Genomic DNA, 17,994 nt, shown 5'->3' with positions numbered 1-17,994 from the left:
CCGGAGCGTTCAAACTCTCCGTCTGCCGGTATGCAGAAGAGTTTGGGAACCGGGCAGCAGGACGGCAGCACGGTGTGGACGAGTCAGTCATCCGGCGTTGGAGAGCGGACATCATCGGCAAGTTGAGGGCAAACTGAATTCCATTGCAGATGAATTGATGGACAGCAGATTTCTCCTTTCTTCTTTTTGAAATTGCTTAGTACCTTTACGCATGTTGATTTGAGATGAAAGAGTTGGCAAGCATTTATGAACTAAAATGTTTTTTTTTTCCCCGCCGTGAGCCTGAAAATGGGGGTGCGGTTAATACACGGGTGCCATTTATACACCGTGATTTACGGCACGTATTCACCCCCACTCCCTCTTGCTAAATTAAAAAAGGAGAGCAGTAACATGTCATGAAGTGTGCAACATTACTCTACATTTGTATAAATGTCTTAGCCTTGTGAAAAAAGCAACAGATCTGCTCCTTGCCACAAATCAACGGGTGCATCACAGGTGCTCGACAATGACTTGGGTATTGCTGACTCAAAGGTACTTGACAAAGACTCGACTTTCACTTACTCACTCGTGCCCAACGAAGACCGCAGTTTCGCTGAGTCACTGGCACTCGACAAAGACTGGAGTTTCGTTGACTCATGGATACTCGACAAAGACTCACGTTTTGCTGACTAACTGGTACTTGACAAAGACTCAAGCTTCACTGACTCACAGGCACTCGACAAAGTTTTGAGTTAAACTGACTAATAGGTACTCGACGAGCCTTGAGTTATGTTGACTCACGGGTACTCAACAAAGATCCCAGTTTCACAGACTTGGATACTCGACTTGAGTTTTGCTGACTCACAGCTACTCAACGAAGACTCGGGTTTTGCTAACTCAGGGGTACTCGCATATCCTCTATTCTTTTCTCTACCTATTAAAAAATTGTAACATTCAAACACAGGAAGTAAACAAACTAAGTTTTGATGACTTATTGAGTGCTAATGTGCACATTTGTCTCAAGTGAATTCATGCTAGCACACTGCCTTTTACCACACACGTCAAACAGCGATGTACAAGTAATAATCTCTCTGGAAACACTTGGCTGGAACTTGAACTGGTGGATGGTGGGTCGCCATTCATTTTGTGCTTTCAATTTGATGTTATTCATGACTTAGTTTTACACAATACAGAATAAATAAGATAAATTAGATCGCTATAATGTACAACACCCCCATGCCCTCCGCTCGAGTTACACTGACTCATGGGTGCTCAACGAAGACCCGAGTTTCGCTGGATCATGGGTACTCAACGAAGGCTCAATTTGAAGACTCATGTTTCACTGACTCACGCGTACATGATGAAGACTGGAGTTTGACTGTCTCGTGGGTATTAGATGAGCTTGCTTGCTTTGTGACAAGTGACTCCAGTGAATCAAGTCCCCATATTCACTTCAGTGAGTGGCTCATAACAACACAAGTCAACACAAGGGAATTAAGCTTCCCACCACTAATATAAATGACCCCTTTCGGTTTCAAATTTGACGTTGCTAAAAGTGGTTGACCATGTATGCCGACATTGGCTTAAGTTGGTACTTTTAGCAACATGAAGAACATGATGGACTGAGACTTCATGAGTTGGTCCACTTAGATGGGTTGTCGACATAAACGGGAGTTGACTTAAACGGGTTCCACTTTAATACGATTGAGCCTATAAAAATGGAGGTACTCTTACACTTAATCTGCACTTCAATCAAATATATACTGTATATTTTGTGCCTGTCCCTGTATGTCCATAGATAGTTCTCATTTCATTTCATTGGTTTTGTCTGACCTGACCCCGAGGAACTGTGGTTGTTCTCCTGGAGCGCTGGATTCACTCTCCATTTTCAGAGAGTCGATGTGGGCGATGGAGATGACGGTGGCGGCAACATACCAGGGCAGACCCAAGAAGGAGCAAGCGGCCATCAAGACACCCACCCAGAAGAGATCCAAATGGTAGCCACAACCTTTCTGAAGAGACAGTAGGTAGAGGAGATGATTTTTGACAGAACACACTTATTTCTGCATTTATTTGGCTAATGTATGACAAGATCCCTTTGTGTAAGGAAACCGGTTAGGTTGTTCAGGAGCAACCCAGTAACCACAAAGGCTCAAGCCTGCCATGAACTGTAAACTGCTTGAACGCCAGTTCCACTGTACGCAGTGAAGCTAGTTGCCATGGACTGGGAGGGTGCTGACCAAAAAAGATGTCCGTTGCTGGGAAATCAACACCGTCAAGCTGGACTGAAATTTGAAGCTGCCCACATGGACACGCCAGATGCCTTCTGGATGAAAGTTTTATGATCAGACGAGACAACGATTGAGCTATTTGGCCATAATGACAGGATATGGGTGAGGTTTTCAAATCTACAGTAAAAGCGCTGTACCACGGTCAGGCTTGGTGGTGGTAGCATCATGGGGTGGGTGGGGGGCACAGGTAGCCTGTCATTTTTCTTCAAATGGGGGCCTCGTTGAATATTATCTGCAGAATAGCCCCGTCTCCCCCATCTTTCATCCTAGTCACGACCCGGCAGACAACTGTATGAAGGGGAATATTGCCAGAAAATTGCAACCAGTAGAGCAGTCACAAGAAATATGCACCAATATGACATTTAACCTGTATTTTGGTTTTCATCAGTAAGGCACTGTTGTAGAAAAATAGAATCACTTTACAATGCTACCTTTATGAAGCCATACTGATATAGTAAGCCTATTGCTTTACCCATGTGTCTATTATAATTGGTTGCAGCTAGGGATATCCAATAATATTGACATAAAAATGAGATATCAAATCATATGGTACCATTTTTTTCTGCCGATATTCCTTAGCTGCTGAAATTAGTTGCATCCCTGGGCAGTTTGATGGAATCAAGGTTCTTGTTCCTTTCGCACTGAGTTACTTCCATCCCCAATTTAGGCTGAATCCCAATTCTACCCTTTACCCCTAGATTTTGCACATTCACGAGAATCAATTGGTGTCCCAGTTCTCCTTAAATACAGAGGTAAGGGGTGAGGGAGGGGTCAGAGGTAAGTGCTAAGCGGTGTACAGCCCTAGAAACCGAGTGTGTTCGAGGACCAGATACCACCCTCCAGCAGCAGAGCAAAGACCAAAAGAATGATATCAATGTAAGTAAGTAAACATAATTATTGATTTTCACAGTAACGTCACTCATGTTTTATTTGATACTCAATCATTTGCTATTTCACGCAAATATTCACCATGTTTTGAATTGTTGGATGATCGCTAGTTAAAACTAGCCAGCTACCACCGATATCTAACTTCACCGCAATCTACTGCATTTCATAAACGATTAGACAATGATTAGACCAGGGGTCACCAACGTTTTTTCTTGTGAGAGCTACTTTTAGAAAATGAAAATGGCCACGAGCGACTCATTTTTGTAGAAATGATTTTCATACCTTATTTCAACCCAAACAAATCAAATATGCTTGTTTTACCAAAACATTCACATGCTGGTATCCACAACTCACATTTTATGTTTCAGAATACTTTTCTTTCTAGTGTTCTCACATTATTAACTGAAAACCTGAATGAAAAGCAGGCCTGCGGGTGCCTCGTGTGGTCGTGGGGGGCTACCTGGTGCCCGCGGGCACCACGTTGGTGACCCCTGGATTAGATAGCCACCAAATTAGCCTGTTAATTGTAAGATGTATTTTAAAATCTCTTGATAGCGAGGGGAATCGTCATTACTGAATTGTATGTACTGTGACGTTTGTGTTTTATATAATCACTCATGTAACGCAGCATATCGTTTTCAAGTCTGCTTACTGTGAATTATAGCCACTCTAGTCCACCAACAATTCTCGTGGTGAGATATAGTATTTATTGTGTGGTGTCCAGTGGTGTCCCATTTCTTAGTGGCTTCATCCCCTTGGCTCTAGGTTTTCAGTGGTAGGTGAAGGGGTAAGATGAAGAGGAAGGGCTAAGGGGTAGAATTGGTATTCAGCCTTGATCTTAATTAGGAAACAAAGCATTCTAGCAGAAGTCCACCTGTACCTTGAGTTTGTTCTCTTTGCGGTTGACAATGACAGCACTGATCTGCTGATCCATGAAGATGAGGATGGTGACCAGGAGGGCAGGGACAAAACTGCCCACGTGAACCCACCAGGGGTTCTTCCCAAACGGCATCACGAGCCAGCCACGATCTGACCGGGTAGGCTAGTCAGAGATAAGAAAACACTTTACTTCCACAATTCATCCAACAAATGTTTGTGTCATTAAATCCTCCATCAAGATATGCATTTGCTTTGTCCAAACAGTAAGTGGAAGTACGATAAGCTTTTTGACAATTATGACTGTCTTTTGTAATTTATTCACATGCTGAAATTGCCCTTTTATGTGTATCTTGCTTCTGGAGTGGTTGCACATTCTCATGATGTATTCAGATTAACACAATGAAGTGGTTCCCAAGAAGCAATTCAAACTGTATTTGTGTATTATGATTGTTTATCTTGCTGATATCCACCCCACAATTTCCGCTGCCCATTCGGCCATGTTAGAGTTGTATGAAAACTGCTGCTTCAATCATATCATTCATTTTACATTTTGACTGTATAATGAAGGAAATCAAGGCGTGGCTTTAAATGCAAAGCAATGACTGGCAACAAGCTGTTACATGAATGTTGCTTATTGTCAGGAAAATATTGCACTTATAAAATGTTTTGTTTTTGGCCATTATTCCATTGGATTTGACTAATTTTAGTTATAATGATACACATATGTACAGTATTTCTATGATACACATTAATGTCACACTGACTTGCTATGATTATCTGCTCTGGGCTAGAGCTCTCTCGTCTGCAAAACAAGTCCTCCACATGCTTATCACCTGATCCAGGAGCTGTCCACACTTAAACGTTTTCAGGTCAGAAAGTATTTGATCGTTTCAGCCTTTCATTCGCATAGAAACGGCGTCCTGTGTGCCCTGAAACGGTATTTTTTTCAAAACGGCTTCTGGAGTAGGAAAATCTGAAAATGCAGGCTTGTCGTTGCCGTGTAGACCAAGCCGCTACTTTCTGAAAACGATGACATCACTGCCTTGTCCTTGTCACATGACCAGAAGTGACAAGCCGACACGGCAACATAATATCTGAATATTTCGACTGACTTGAGTCACAAGACAACGGACTTATGTGCATGTGTTCTTTGTTCTTCTATAGTTTAGTGTGTCACGTGGTTCTGTCTGCGTGTCTGTTTACAGCGCCACACGTAGGCGTGCCTTGTCTCTTGCATCGTTTTCATCCAGTGATCCACTGCCGTCTAGATGTCACTATTTACTAATCTGGCATAGTGTGGATGATCATTTTCTTTAACCCGCCAAAAAAAAAAAATCCAGGAACGTTTCAGTGTGGACAGGTCCTCAAATAGCCTTGGTTGTCTAATCTGCCTCTCATTGTCTCTGTTCCTCACAGGAGGAGAAGATCACCCGTCCCCTCACATATGTTGTTTTGTAGATTAACTAACATTTCAGCATGAGACGTTAGACATTTTCTCAAGAAGCCATCTTTTCAGGATGCATTGATTTGTCTCCTTGCATGCAAGTTTATTATATTGTATTGTCGTTATTCTCAAAGAGCTTGTCTTGTCTTCCGTCTAATTTGGAGTTAACAGCAGATTGACATCTATTCTCGTAGTAATTCTTGGCATAATGAGACAGATTTTCACAGTAGGAGGGGATGCATGATTACAACTAGGTAGTCATTTATACTTGGTCCTTGGCTTACAGCGTTCCGTGGTTACGAAAGGGCTCTCATAAATCACAAAAAAATTAAATTTTGGTCTATAATTATGAGAAGTAAACACCCTGAGGAAGAATAACATCACTTTAACACAGTTAACTTTTTGGCTTGCGTTATGTTTTCCAAGCGGAAGTGCGCTAAAGAAAAGGAAAGCCATCACTATGGAAGTGAAAAGTGATGCTCTTTTGGTCCTAACCGTTCGACTGTCGAGATCATCATTAAGGATAAAGATTTATTGCAAATTATTTATTGTATTTAGTATTTTTATTAATGTATTGTATATGTCCTTCATGTGTTCAGAGTGAATGGCTTAGGAGTTCATTTAGGTAGAAGTTACGACTGACACTAAAACTCAACTTACATCACAGCCTAGGTATGGAACTCGTTTGTAACCACCTGAAGTTTCAAAAAAATGTTTTGCATAGGCTCTTTGTCTGCATGTGTTACCAAATAAAGCTGGAAAAAATACCATAATTTGACATATTTTTGGATCACTTTGTGGTAATCTTTGTAGTTATTTTCAAGAAAAATACAGGCTGTACCTTGAATTCTGTTGGAACAATTAACTTGGGGGTTTTGAGACCCATCAGCATGTCAAGGCCCACAAATGTCATGATTGACATGAAGATCGAGAAGTCACTGATAAGTTTCCTCAGCTGGAATAAAAAGCAAGGATAAAAACAACAAAACAGTCAACATATATTTCTGGACAAGATCAAACAAAAATGTAGAAAAAGTATTGAAAAGCAGTCTGTCAATGGGTTTTCTTGTAAACATAAACAGTCATATACAGACAACCATCTATCTATTTTCTATGCCGCTTGTCATCACTTGGAGCCTATTCCAGCTGACTTTGGGCAAGAGGCAGGATGCACCCTGGACTGGTCATATGCAAACGAATCTTGTGTGAAATAATGATTTGATAAACATTGTACTCTCTGTTGACTTCTGTGAGAATAAAAATATGTTAAACACAGAAAGTGAAGAAATTATTAGTAATTGCTGAGACATGAAGAGAGGGTAGGATTTAATAAGATTGGCTTCTTCCTACTCCTTTTCTGACATGTTGAATTGTAAACATGATACACAGCATTCAGCTTTCAGGCCCTGGAGATTTGAGAATTTTTGGTCAAGACTTTTTATTTTTCCTCCAAAAATGGGCAGTTTTTTCTAGAAACTGTAAAACACATCTCATGTACCATAAGTCAGTAATAATTTATAAATGTGTGATAATTCAGGTCAAATGTACAGCATACATGTACCACTGTTAGAAAGCCCACAATTGTTATGTGTTATGATTCACTGAAAATGTTTTTTTTGTCAATGGTAAGATTTTGTATTTTGTTCGGTGGTCCTTGAACGTACCGTAGTTGTGTTTGACTACAAAAGGACTAGCTTCGACAGTCAGCCCAGCCTCAAAACTTGCAGCGGGCTGACCACAACTTACTGTATATAATATTGTAAGGCAAGCAGTGTGGATTATGTAGATGTGACTGCCTGCTGTCTAGCCTGCTGACCTCTAGAGCTAGCCTGACGACCAGGCTAAAGGCTACACCGTAACTCAGATTCCATCAGTTCATGGATCATCTTACATTATCATTCATTAATGGTGAGTACCTATGCATTTTGTACTTTAAATGTGTTTAACACGTGTGTGAGGCATATTTAGGGCTTAAACCTGAATTGTGTTGCAAGTAAGCAATGACAATTGAAAAGGGAAGAAGAGGATTCTAGTTATTAACTCAAATATACATACACTATAGGGCATTCAAAAGACTCATTCAAAGACGTTGCGATGATATGTAGTATTCAACACTGGTCACTGAGTATCAGTAATGTTACTGTAATGTTTGGTGAGACACTCAAGCATCAGACTTGACCGCCGTAACAATTGCTTTTTATTGCGGGTGTGAATTATATTACAACAGGCACAACAATCCCTAATAAAAACAGAAGCTACTGTTTTGGCCATAACCAATGCCATGCTAAAACACAACTCTGAACGCTTGATGTCATTTCCTGTCCACCCCCCTATTCAGCTTCCCAACATTTACAGCAACACATACGAGTCTTATGTTAGTTATGTCTAATTATGTATTAAATAGCTTATTTTCTATTATTATGTCTACTGGCTAATGGGTAATACGAGTATAAAGGTAATTCTATGGATTTTATTTCATGTCTAGAGGGCTCTAATAATGTTAAAAACCAATGTTGTAAACAGGTTTTCTATGCTCTAACTACCAAAGTATTTGATTTACAAATAAGGAATCCTACTTCCAGTCTGGTCTGAAACCAATTAACCGCGATAAACGAGGGATTACTGTGTACATTTTTACCCCTTGTGTTATTTGCATCTAGGAGCTACTCTGCTGGGTAAAAAAAAACAATAAGCTGATTCATTCTTCTGTGATTTGATAGAATTTAAGTTATTTCAATAGCTCTCTTTGTTGAGAACAGATTTTATTTCAGTGACATTTTTGCACAAACATCATCCACTGATTAACTAGTGATTTTCAGTCTTCCGCCAGGTACTCAGGTACATTTGGAACTGAAACCTGCTATAAAAAAACTATGGCAGGTAACATTAAACAAAATTATGCCAATGATGACATTTAAAGAACAGGCTTGAGAAAGGGGAGTTTTGTGTCTATTTTGTCCAAAAGCAGCATGGGTATCTTGCAGATCATTTGCGTTGCGTGGGCTGTAACCTATTACCCCACCAAAGTGAATGATTATATGACTGAGAAGCATGATAAGACAGACACAGCAGTAGTAGTAAGTCACTTTGTCACCTTCGTGGGAAAGTAGCGGCTGAACTTGAACTTCTTGAGAGTGACAGTCATGGAGTATGTCCCAAAGAAGAGGATGAAAGACATAAGTGCCAGATCTGGTACGTACTTGCAGGCATTCCCCACCAGAGAACCCCCGTACTTCAAACACTCCTTCTTACTCAGCTGGCTCCAGTCCAGAACTGTCACATTTAACTGCGGGTGGGTGGCAATAATGCAGAGACAGAGAAAGGATGAAGAAAAAGTGTTCTGATGAAAATGTATTTAACAACCACATTGATCAGCACAGATGTAACATTGTAATTCACAGAGCATGAAGATGATGGGGTGGATTGTAACAAAGGAAAGTGTCACAGTCCAGCCCTGATGTTTTCTGTCTCCTGCCGGTACTTTTCCACTCACTTTCCACTGCTGTATTCTACCTGCCACTTGCTGTAAATTGAACCCCTTAAATCGAACCAATTATCCCCTACCTGCCCATTAAAATACTTTCCTACTCCATTCATCCACTCCAGACATCCCCACATTGTTCATTGTCCCATGCAAGATCTTCCAGCAATATAACAGGCTGTCCTGGTGAATGTGACAGCCTTCTATTCCTGATCTCACTTTTTGTCTGCCCCTTGATTGTGCTGTTTTAGGGGTCCACATCTACACCTGTTCAGTACAACAATCTGGCCAGTCATGGGTCCAGGAAACTACACCTCTGACCATGATCCTCATGGGCATTTATGGGGTGGGTAACACAACAGACCAACCCATTGCACATGCTTCTGTCCAACAACCACAGTAAGTCTATCCAATTTCTGATGCTGACGACACATCTTGGGACATCCCTGGCTCCACCACCACTGGTCCACTGGCACAATTCTGGTTATGCCTCTTCCAAACTTTCTCTCTCTGCCAGATCCAGTTCCCGATTCTTCCTGTTCAGTTCCTGACGTGTCCAGTATCATGACCTAAAGGATGTTTTCAGTAAAGCTAAAGCCAAATACCTGCCACCTCATGACTGTGCCATTGACCTGTTTTATGGTAGATCACCCCCATACCTTTACTCCCTTGCTGCTACAGCGAAAGAGAGACTCTAAGACTATATTACAGATTCTCCGACAGTAGGAAACATTCGCCCTTCATCACCTGTTGGCGGAGGGTTATTCATCCATCCATGCATCCATCCGCTTATCCGGGTCGCGGGGGCAGCAGTCTCAGTAGGGAAGCCCAGAATTCCCGGTCCCCGACCACCTCCGTCCATCTCCACTTGGAAGACACCAAGGCGTTCCCAGGCCAGCTGTTAGACATAATCCCACCAGCATGTCCTAGGTCTTCTACGGGGCCTTCCGGGCATGCCCGGAACAACTCACCAGGGAGGCGTCCGGGAAGCATACGGACTAAATGCCCAAGCCACCTCAACTGGCTCCTCTCAATGTGAAGGAGCAGCGGTTCTACTTTGAGCCCCTTCCCAGATGACTGAGCTCCTCACCCTATCTCTTAGGGTGAGTCCCGCCACCTTACGGAGGAAAGTCATTTCAGTTGCTTGTATCCGCTATCTCGTTCTTTTGGTCACGACCCAAAGCTCATGACCATAGGTGAGGGTGGGAACATAGATCGACCGGTAAATTGAGAGCTTTTCGGCTAAGCTCTCTCTTCACCATGATGGTCCGGTACAGCGACCACATTACTGCAGAAGCTGCGCCTATCCGCCTATCGATCTCACGCTCCAACCTTCCCTCACTTGTGAACAAGACCCCGAGATACTTCAACTCCTCCACCTGAGGCAGGACCTCCTTCCAAACCTGGAGGGAGCAACCCACCCTTTTCCGACTGAGAACCATGGCCTCGGATTTGGAGGTGCTGAATCTCATCCCAGAAGCTTTACACTCAACTGCAAACCGACCCAGTAAACGATGAAGATCACAGCCCGATGAGGGTATCAGGACCACATCGTCTGCAAATAGCAGAGACGAGATCCTAAGGCTCTGAACTGGACTCACTTGACACATTGGCTGCGCCTACAAATTCTGTCCATGAAAATTATGAACAAAATTATGAACAGAATCGGTGACAAAGGGCAGCCTTGGCGGAGGCCAACGTTCACCGGAAACAGGCCTGACTTACTGCTGGCAATGAGAACCAGGCACCTTCTCTGGTTGTACAAGGACCGAATGGCACATAGTAGCGCAACACCAATCCCATACTCCCGGAGCACCCCCATAGGACACCGTAAGGGACACGGTCGAATGCCTTTTCCAAGTCCACAAAGCACATGTAGACCGGTTGGGCAAATTCCCATGTATCCTGCAGTACAATTGCAAAGATGTAGAGCTTGTCCAGTGTTCCGCGACCGGGACGAAAACCACATTGCACCTCCTGTAGCCGAGGTTCAACTAAAAGTCGTACCCTTCTCTCCATGTCATAGATGAAAAAGAGAGTTGGGCTTAGTACTCCTCCTTGAGGAACTCCTTCTTTTAATGTTTTCTCTCAACTAAAGGCATTCCTGTGGTCACGATACAAAGGACGAGGATTTCAGTGCCTCCTTGACTGGGAAGGAGGCCGGCCTCAGGATTTCTAGTGGGTTTCGGCCCTATTCTCAACCTTGCCGATTTTCTGCTCATCGTATATTCCCTATCTGCCTTGGTGACCCTTCTTTTTCCTGGTCTTGGTTTGTGCTGCTAGTGGGGCTGCACCCGTTACAGAAAGAAGACAAAAGGGCAACAAAACAACCTCCTTTCACTGTGAAAGTCCTCTGTTACTCAGACTTCACTTTCAATTTGGATAAAATGTCTCCAAAATGAATTAGTGCATGAAAATGGAATGAAAACAAGTACTTACCCCAGAGACACTAGAGCTGTTATCTGGCATCAGAACTAAACCATTGAAGATCATTGCAGCCACTGGGGGGGAGGGCAGGTAGAGACCAGGGGGTTAATGAGACGGGGAAAAAGAAGGGAATAAAATAAGAAAAGCCAAACATCATAACGAGAATGTACTCTGCGGGGCACGCTAACCCATAATAAGTTTACTCACTTGTAAGAGATGGCAGCCAAATTGTTTTAGCATGGCAAAAACAAACAAGAGACAAATCAGTTACAGAAGTCACTGTCTATAGAAATTCCCAATGTTTTGCAGTCAAACTTTGTTTTAATCAAAAACATACATAAGGAGACAAAAATGCCTAACGGAGGTGTTGCAACTTTTTTGGTCAGCACTTTATGTTCAAGTCAGCATGGTTAATGTTTCATATGTTACATTACTTATCTGTCAGTATTTTTTAATTCATAGTTAAGTATTAACTTGTTTATTGTAACAAGTATTAAATTCAGTAGATCCCTGCCATCCAGGGTTTACCATCCATGACCACCCAGGAATGGCAAAAAACTAAAGTAATTGAGACACTCATAAAAATGTCTATTTTTGACATACGGCTCGTTATCCCCGCCTCCAAACGCTCCTATGAGCTGACATTCTCCTCCAATTTTGGATCAACATTTGCAATAAAAGTTACTGTTGTAATTATTAGATTAGATTCAGCTCCGGAACCCTCAGCTTCTCCCTTCAATTGCCATTGTTCACTCTCAACACAATTCAGGTTGAATCCCTAAATATGCATATACACAATTATTAAACACATTTAAAGTATAAACTGTATAGCTACTCACCACTAATGAAAGATAATGTAAGATGATCTATGAACAGATGGAATGTGAGTGATGGTGTAGAAGTTATACTAATTGCTCATTTATCATAGTTAATTGGTTGCAGTGCATTTCTGAAAATTTGAATACCTTATTTATAAATTGAATATTTTCATAGTTAGAGCATATAAAATCTGTTTACTACTTTCTAAATGAGAGTTTTAACATTATTAGAGCCCTCTAGGCATGAAGTAAACCTCTTTAGTCACCTTTAAACATATAGAGAAAACAAATACTGTAATAATAATAAAAATAAGCCATTTAAGACATAAATAAGACGCATGCTCATGTGAGTTGCTGTGAATATGTTCCGATGAGTGTTGGGGCTGACAGGAAGTGATGTCGGGGGTTCAGAGTTGACTTTTAGTTTGAACCGTGTTAGGGATTATTGTGCCTTTTGTGAGTTCATGCAAACCTGCAATAAAAGCCTGTCAAATCTGGTGCTTGTGAGTCCCATTACATGGTGCAAATATTACAGTAACATTAGTGACACCTAGTGACGAGTGTAGAATACTACATACCACAATTTCAGTGTGTCTTCTGAATGCCTAATATTTTTTTTCTTTTATCTTTTAGTTCATTTAGCCACTTTTATGCTTAAAAATGCTTAATTTAGGCAAAAATAAAATATGCATATTTTTGACTAATAATAGGCACATTTATTAGTATTATTTATTAATTAATATATATTTTTAATATATAGTGTGACAGAGTGAAGCTGCGGAATTTGAACAGCAAAGTGGCGAGGGATTCATGTATGTTAATTTGACTTTTGCGTCTTACAGTAAGTATGGTGAAATCGAAGACTGACGAAAAAAGGGCAAAATTTCATGAATTGAAGGCACATTAATCCCTTAATAAAATTCCCAACTAAAAACATGGCGTACTGTTGCAGCTGTAACCCACACCAAGCTAAAACTCAACTCTAAACCCCCGACATCACTTCCTGTCCATCCGGTGACTCAATTTCAGAACATTCCAACACATTTGTGGCATCACACATGGCCACAAGTCTTTTTTATGTCTTAAATGGCTTATTTTCTGTTATTATGTCTATTATATTAGGTGATACCAGTGTAAAAGTGACGACAGGGGTGTTATTTCATGTCTGGAGGGCTCTAATAATGTTTAAAACCACATTGGAAGGTCATAAACACGTTTTCTATGCTCTAACTAAAAAAATCCTACTTCGTGGAAATTCACTTATCACAGTCAGGTCTGGAACTAATTGGAATTAACTGCGATAAACGAGTGATCACTGTATGTAGAAATTATTACTGGCATATGGTGAATGGGAGAATGAGATGTGTTTTCTGTGGAAAAATATGGCCTATTGTTGAAAAAAACCTTATTTTTAAACAAAAATCAGTGAATTTGCAAGGCTGTGAATGCCGAATCACGACTGTGCGAGGATCCACTGTATACCGTAATTGTTTAACGCATTACATTAACTCTACAACAGTACGGTAAGTACATTATGTATTAATAGTTAAAGGGGACCTATTATACTAATTTTCAGGCCTTTATATTGAGTTCTAGACTCCTATAGAGCAGCTACACACGATAACCCGCTCGAAACCCTTCAAGATCTTTCAGACTCTGCACCTCTTCCTGCAGCGTTTCCTGCTTCCCGCCCAAACGGTCTGTGTAATTTACTCCACCCTACTCCAGGTCCGCCTCCCGCCGAGCCCACTCCGCTGTGATTGGTCACACTCCCAAGCGCTCCTGAGGACTTCCGGACAGCTGCCGAACCCCTTTTGTCCGATTACTTACGCAAAATAAACACAGCTAGGACACTGATAAATTGTTACTTACAGGCTCTTCTGACTCTTCAACACAACCAAGTAACGTTGGAAAGGCATCGGACTTCAGCAAAAGTTTGGCGGATAGTCCAGCTTCGCATTGTACCATGTTCATAAAACAGTCCCGTGTGAAATGCTGTGGACAGATGAGCATATTTTTCTCTTGCTAGCCGGGAATCAGCAACCCCAACCACTTCTGCCTGATGCTTGCCTTTTTAGGCACACCCCAACAAACGTTTCCTGGGAGCCACTGCTCTACGTGCTAACACCGTGAACAGAGCGAAGCAGAGCGGGGGTGCTGAGTATGCCAATATAATGAAGTCCGGGTTGCATTGACGTCAGTGGAGTGTTAAATAAACTGTAAAACACAGCGTGCAGAGCCGTCTAAAACTGCTTTCAGGGCTCACTTCCAAATGCGCAGACCTCATTATCTGACGCGTTGGCATTGTTTTACGCGAGAATAAAACATTGTAACAGCATTTATAGGTCAGAAAAGAGGAAAAGCATAACAGGTCCCCTTTAACTAAGTATTAGCTTGTTTCTCGGAACCAATATTAAATATTCCTAAATGGAAGGAAGTAAGAAAAATAATACTTCAACTGTCCTCAGCAGTTGTGAAGCTTCACTTGTACTAACTTCACGATCATGCTGAGACGAGGGATGAACTCACTCGGGTCTGGCGCCAAGCACTCGCACTTGTAGGTAGTGATGTAATCGGGTTTGAAGTTGGTGTTGATGGGGTAGTATTGGAAAGAGCCCACCATCTTCTTGACGGCATCGGAGATGAAGATGAAGGAAATGAGACTGGAGAAGCCCTCTTCAGTAAAACGTGTCATGTACTTGATGATGTAACTGGCGTCGCTCGCCACCAGAATGAAACACTGCAAGCATGAGTGGATGCCGATCCACAGGCGCAGCTCCATGTAATCAATGTTGTTATTCCTTTAGGAGGTAGAAATCAGGGAAGTGTGGTGAATGAATGCGTGAAGCTCCAACATATCAAGTGCTCAAGCCGTAGAAACCCCTCAAAGACTAATTTATTCATTACCCCAGCCAAGATAACATAACTTGAACAGTTCTATAGAGACAGGCATTGGGCCAAGGAGGTCTTGCATGAAAAAATGCAAAGTCAATATATTTTTTTACGTGTTTAAAACAGATCAGGTTTCATGTATTATTGCCACTTAATAGGGCACAAGCCTAGCAGGCCACTAATATATGGTAAAATGGTATGGTAAAAACGGTGAAGACCAACACATAGATCTTCTTACTCCTTACACAAATCCCTTTAATCATTGGCCATGAGTCAACATAATCAGCCACCTGTTCTGCTCGCTGTGCATATATGATAATCTGACGATAGACTTTTCTGGTGCAGTTCCCCAATATTGTAGTCTGTCCAGTCATTGTGTCCCCTGTCCAACTTGCCTACTATCAACTGTGCTTTTTACATTTGCTTGATTCCTTTCCTTACAAAGAGAGATCAAGAGAGATGGGAACCTCTCCTTAATTTTGTCCTTTTAATTCCCTTATTTTCTGGAAAATTTCCCATACAGTAATCCCTTGCCACTTTGCTTTTCAAATTTCACGGCTTCACTCTGTCATGGTTTTTGAAAAATACATTAACTAATAAATCATGCTGTTTTGTGTTTGAAAATTGCCTATTATTAGTGAACAATATGCATATTTAAGCAAATTGTATGTTCTTTTTACCTAAATTAAGCATTTTCAAGCATAAAAACAGCTACATGAACTAAAATACAACATAATAAGGCAGTACTGTTGTGCCGCGGTAAAACTCAACTCTGACGTCACTTCCTGTCTGCCCTCACTCAACTCCCCTAGCACCAGAACACCTTCGCAGCAAAAGACACGAGCATGAGCTCGAGTTCTAAACGGGTATCTGTTACGGATAAGGCATTTTTGCCAAATATGAGCATGAAACCAGTACATCTTGTCATTATCCGTAATTGTGATGAAAGAAAATCTTAATTATGTATTCACTCTTCACGCTCTGTGATTGGCCAGTCACACACAGCGACCACCCCTCCCGAGACACACTGTGCAGGCTGGAGCCACATAGGTGCCTCATTCACGTACACGGTGCAAGTTGAAAACAGCTCGTTTGGCCACTAATGTAAGATAGTCCTTAAATGTTAAAGAGGCTTACTTGCTGAAGTCAAACAGGAGTTTTTCGAAAATGAGGATGGGTCCAGTGGAGCTGAGGATGATGAGGGGCTGACCTCCGAAAAGGCAGAACACAGAGCCGGCCAGTGCTGTCCCGAGGAAACTTTCCATGACACCCTGCAGAGGGTTAGAAGGATAGACAGATGATGTGGTAGCATAATATGTAATATGAATGTAATATAATAATTACAAGTCTTTTATTGACAAATGTTGATCTGAAATTGAAGGACAATGTCAACTTCAAGCTAGCAGGAGAGTGTGGGGTGGGGGGAAGTGAGCCCTGTGTCAAAAATTGACATTTTTATGGGTGTGTCAATTATTTGTAGTTTTTCGCCATTTGCCGCAAAAAGCGGGGATCTCCTGTATGTCCAAAAACAAATCAGCATTTCCATTTACTTGGAGCCAGTGAAGCAAATAAGTACATGCATGCACAGTGTTAGACCTGGTAGTTGTCTGTGGCATCACCCAGCAGGCCTCCGAAGGTGATGGCATTAGTGATGCACCCCAGATAGATGAAGAGCACAGCAGAGATGGACTGAATGTGGAAACCCTCGTAGAAATCACTGGGTATCCATGGCAATTTGCGTTTTATGTCCAGGAACAATCCACCACAGAAGCTACAGCATGAAGACACAAACAGTGATTTAGATGTGTAAATATTTACTACTCTCAGCATACACTAAAGAGCTTTCCATTTTCGCCCTCTTTACATTCACAACAATATGTAACATCATTAGTTACATATGCACATCCTAATATGAGACAGGACAAAGATAGTCATTTACTGACACTCTCAGAGACTTCATTAACATGTTTATTATTGGCTGTAGTTTGCAGTGGTCTACAACCACAGTGCATCACAATTGCCAGTGTTTTTTTCATTTTTTGATTTGCATCAGACAGAGCCACCTGCCGTTTGTTTGTATTTTTCGTGCTGTTTCGTGGTTGAATTCGGCCTATTATTAGTCAAAAATATGCATATTTAAGCAAATTGTACTCATTTTGTGCCTAAATGATGCATTTGAAAGCATAAAATGGCTAAATGAAGTAAAATACAAATATAAGGCATTCAGAAGACATTCAGACGTTGTGATGATATGTAGCATTCTACAGTGGTCACTAGGTGTCGGTAATGTTATTGTAATGTTTGGGATACACAAGCACCAGACTTGATTGCCGGAACAATAACCTTTTATTGCAGGATTGAATGAGCTCACATAAGGTACAATAACCCCTAACACGGGCTACTGTTGCGGACGTAACCCACGGGAAGCTAAAACTCAACTCTGAACTCCCGACGCCGTTTCCTGCCTCTCACAACGAGCTTCTCAACTCATCGGAAATCCCAGGTCATTACTCCGTATAACTCTTATACTGAGTAAAACAGTCTGACTCACGGTGTCATCTTAGATAGAAGGCTAAAATCATTACACAGCAACTTAACACTCAAAACGCAAAACAAGTTTAAACGTGAATATAGGTGTCTTATTTCATGTCTGGAGGGCTCTAATAATGTTTTAAAAAATTATTTTGAAGGTTGTAAAAAGGGTTTTCTATGTTTAAGCTATGAAAATATTAAATTTATAAATAAGGAATCCAACTTCGCGGAAATTAGTTTATCATGGTCGGATCTGGAACCAATTAACCGCACTAAATGAGGGATTACTGTATTAGTGGCTTTCCTTGTATTTTGTCATGTCATGTCCTTAGCCCTCTTTAGATGCCAGCATATGATGGTATG

At 41.4% G+C, this 17,994-nt stretch overlaps 1 protein-coding gene across 2 annotated transcripts in view; it reads right to left on the bottom strand.

Moving 5' to 3' along the window:
* Window positions 1–17,994, bottom strand: part of slc4a5a (solute carrier family 4 member 5a) — a 73,310-nt gene that overhangs the window by 18,082 nt on the left and 37,234 nt on the right. The window contains exons 13-20 of one of the 2 annotated variants that reach the window (XM_054773504.1): window positions 16,696–16,870; window positions 16,237–16,370; window positions 14,737–15,008; window positions 11,402–11,436; window positions 8,576–8,767; window positions 6,323–6,436; window positions 4,039–4,200; window positions 1,813–1,991 (exon numbers count right to left, since the gene is read on the bottom strand). In XM_054773504.1, coding sequence (XP_054629479.1) covers window positions 1,813–1,991; window positions 4,039–4,200; window positions 6,323–6,436; window positions 8,576–8,767; window positions 11,402–11,436; window positions 14,737–15,008; window positions 16,237–16,370; window positions 16,696–16,870 — 1,263 coding nt within the window. The remainder of the gene's footprint in view (window positions 1–1,812; window positions 1,992–4,038; window positions 4,201–6,322; window positions 6,437–8,575; window positions 8,768–11,401; window positions 11,437–14,736; window positions 15,009–16,236; window positions 16,371–16,695; window positions 16,871–17,994) is intronic. The other variant, XM_054773505.1, reaches the window with a different exon arrangement.

This window comes from Dunckerocampus dactyliophorus, chromosome 4 (assembly GCF_027744805.1).
Source record: "Dunckerocampus dactyliophorus isolate RoL2022-P2 chromosome 4, RoL_Ddac_1.1, whole genome shotgun sequence".
In the NCBI taxonomy this organism is placed as follows: domain Eukaryota; kingdom Metazoa; phylum Chordata; class Actinopteri; order Syngnathiformes; family Syngnathidae; genus Dunckerocampus; species Dunckerocampus dactyliophorus.
Note: the sequence above shows the minus strand (reverse complement) of the source record. Positions and strands in the feature narration are given on the sequence as shown.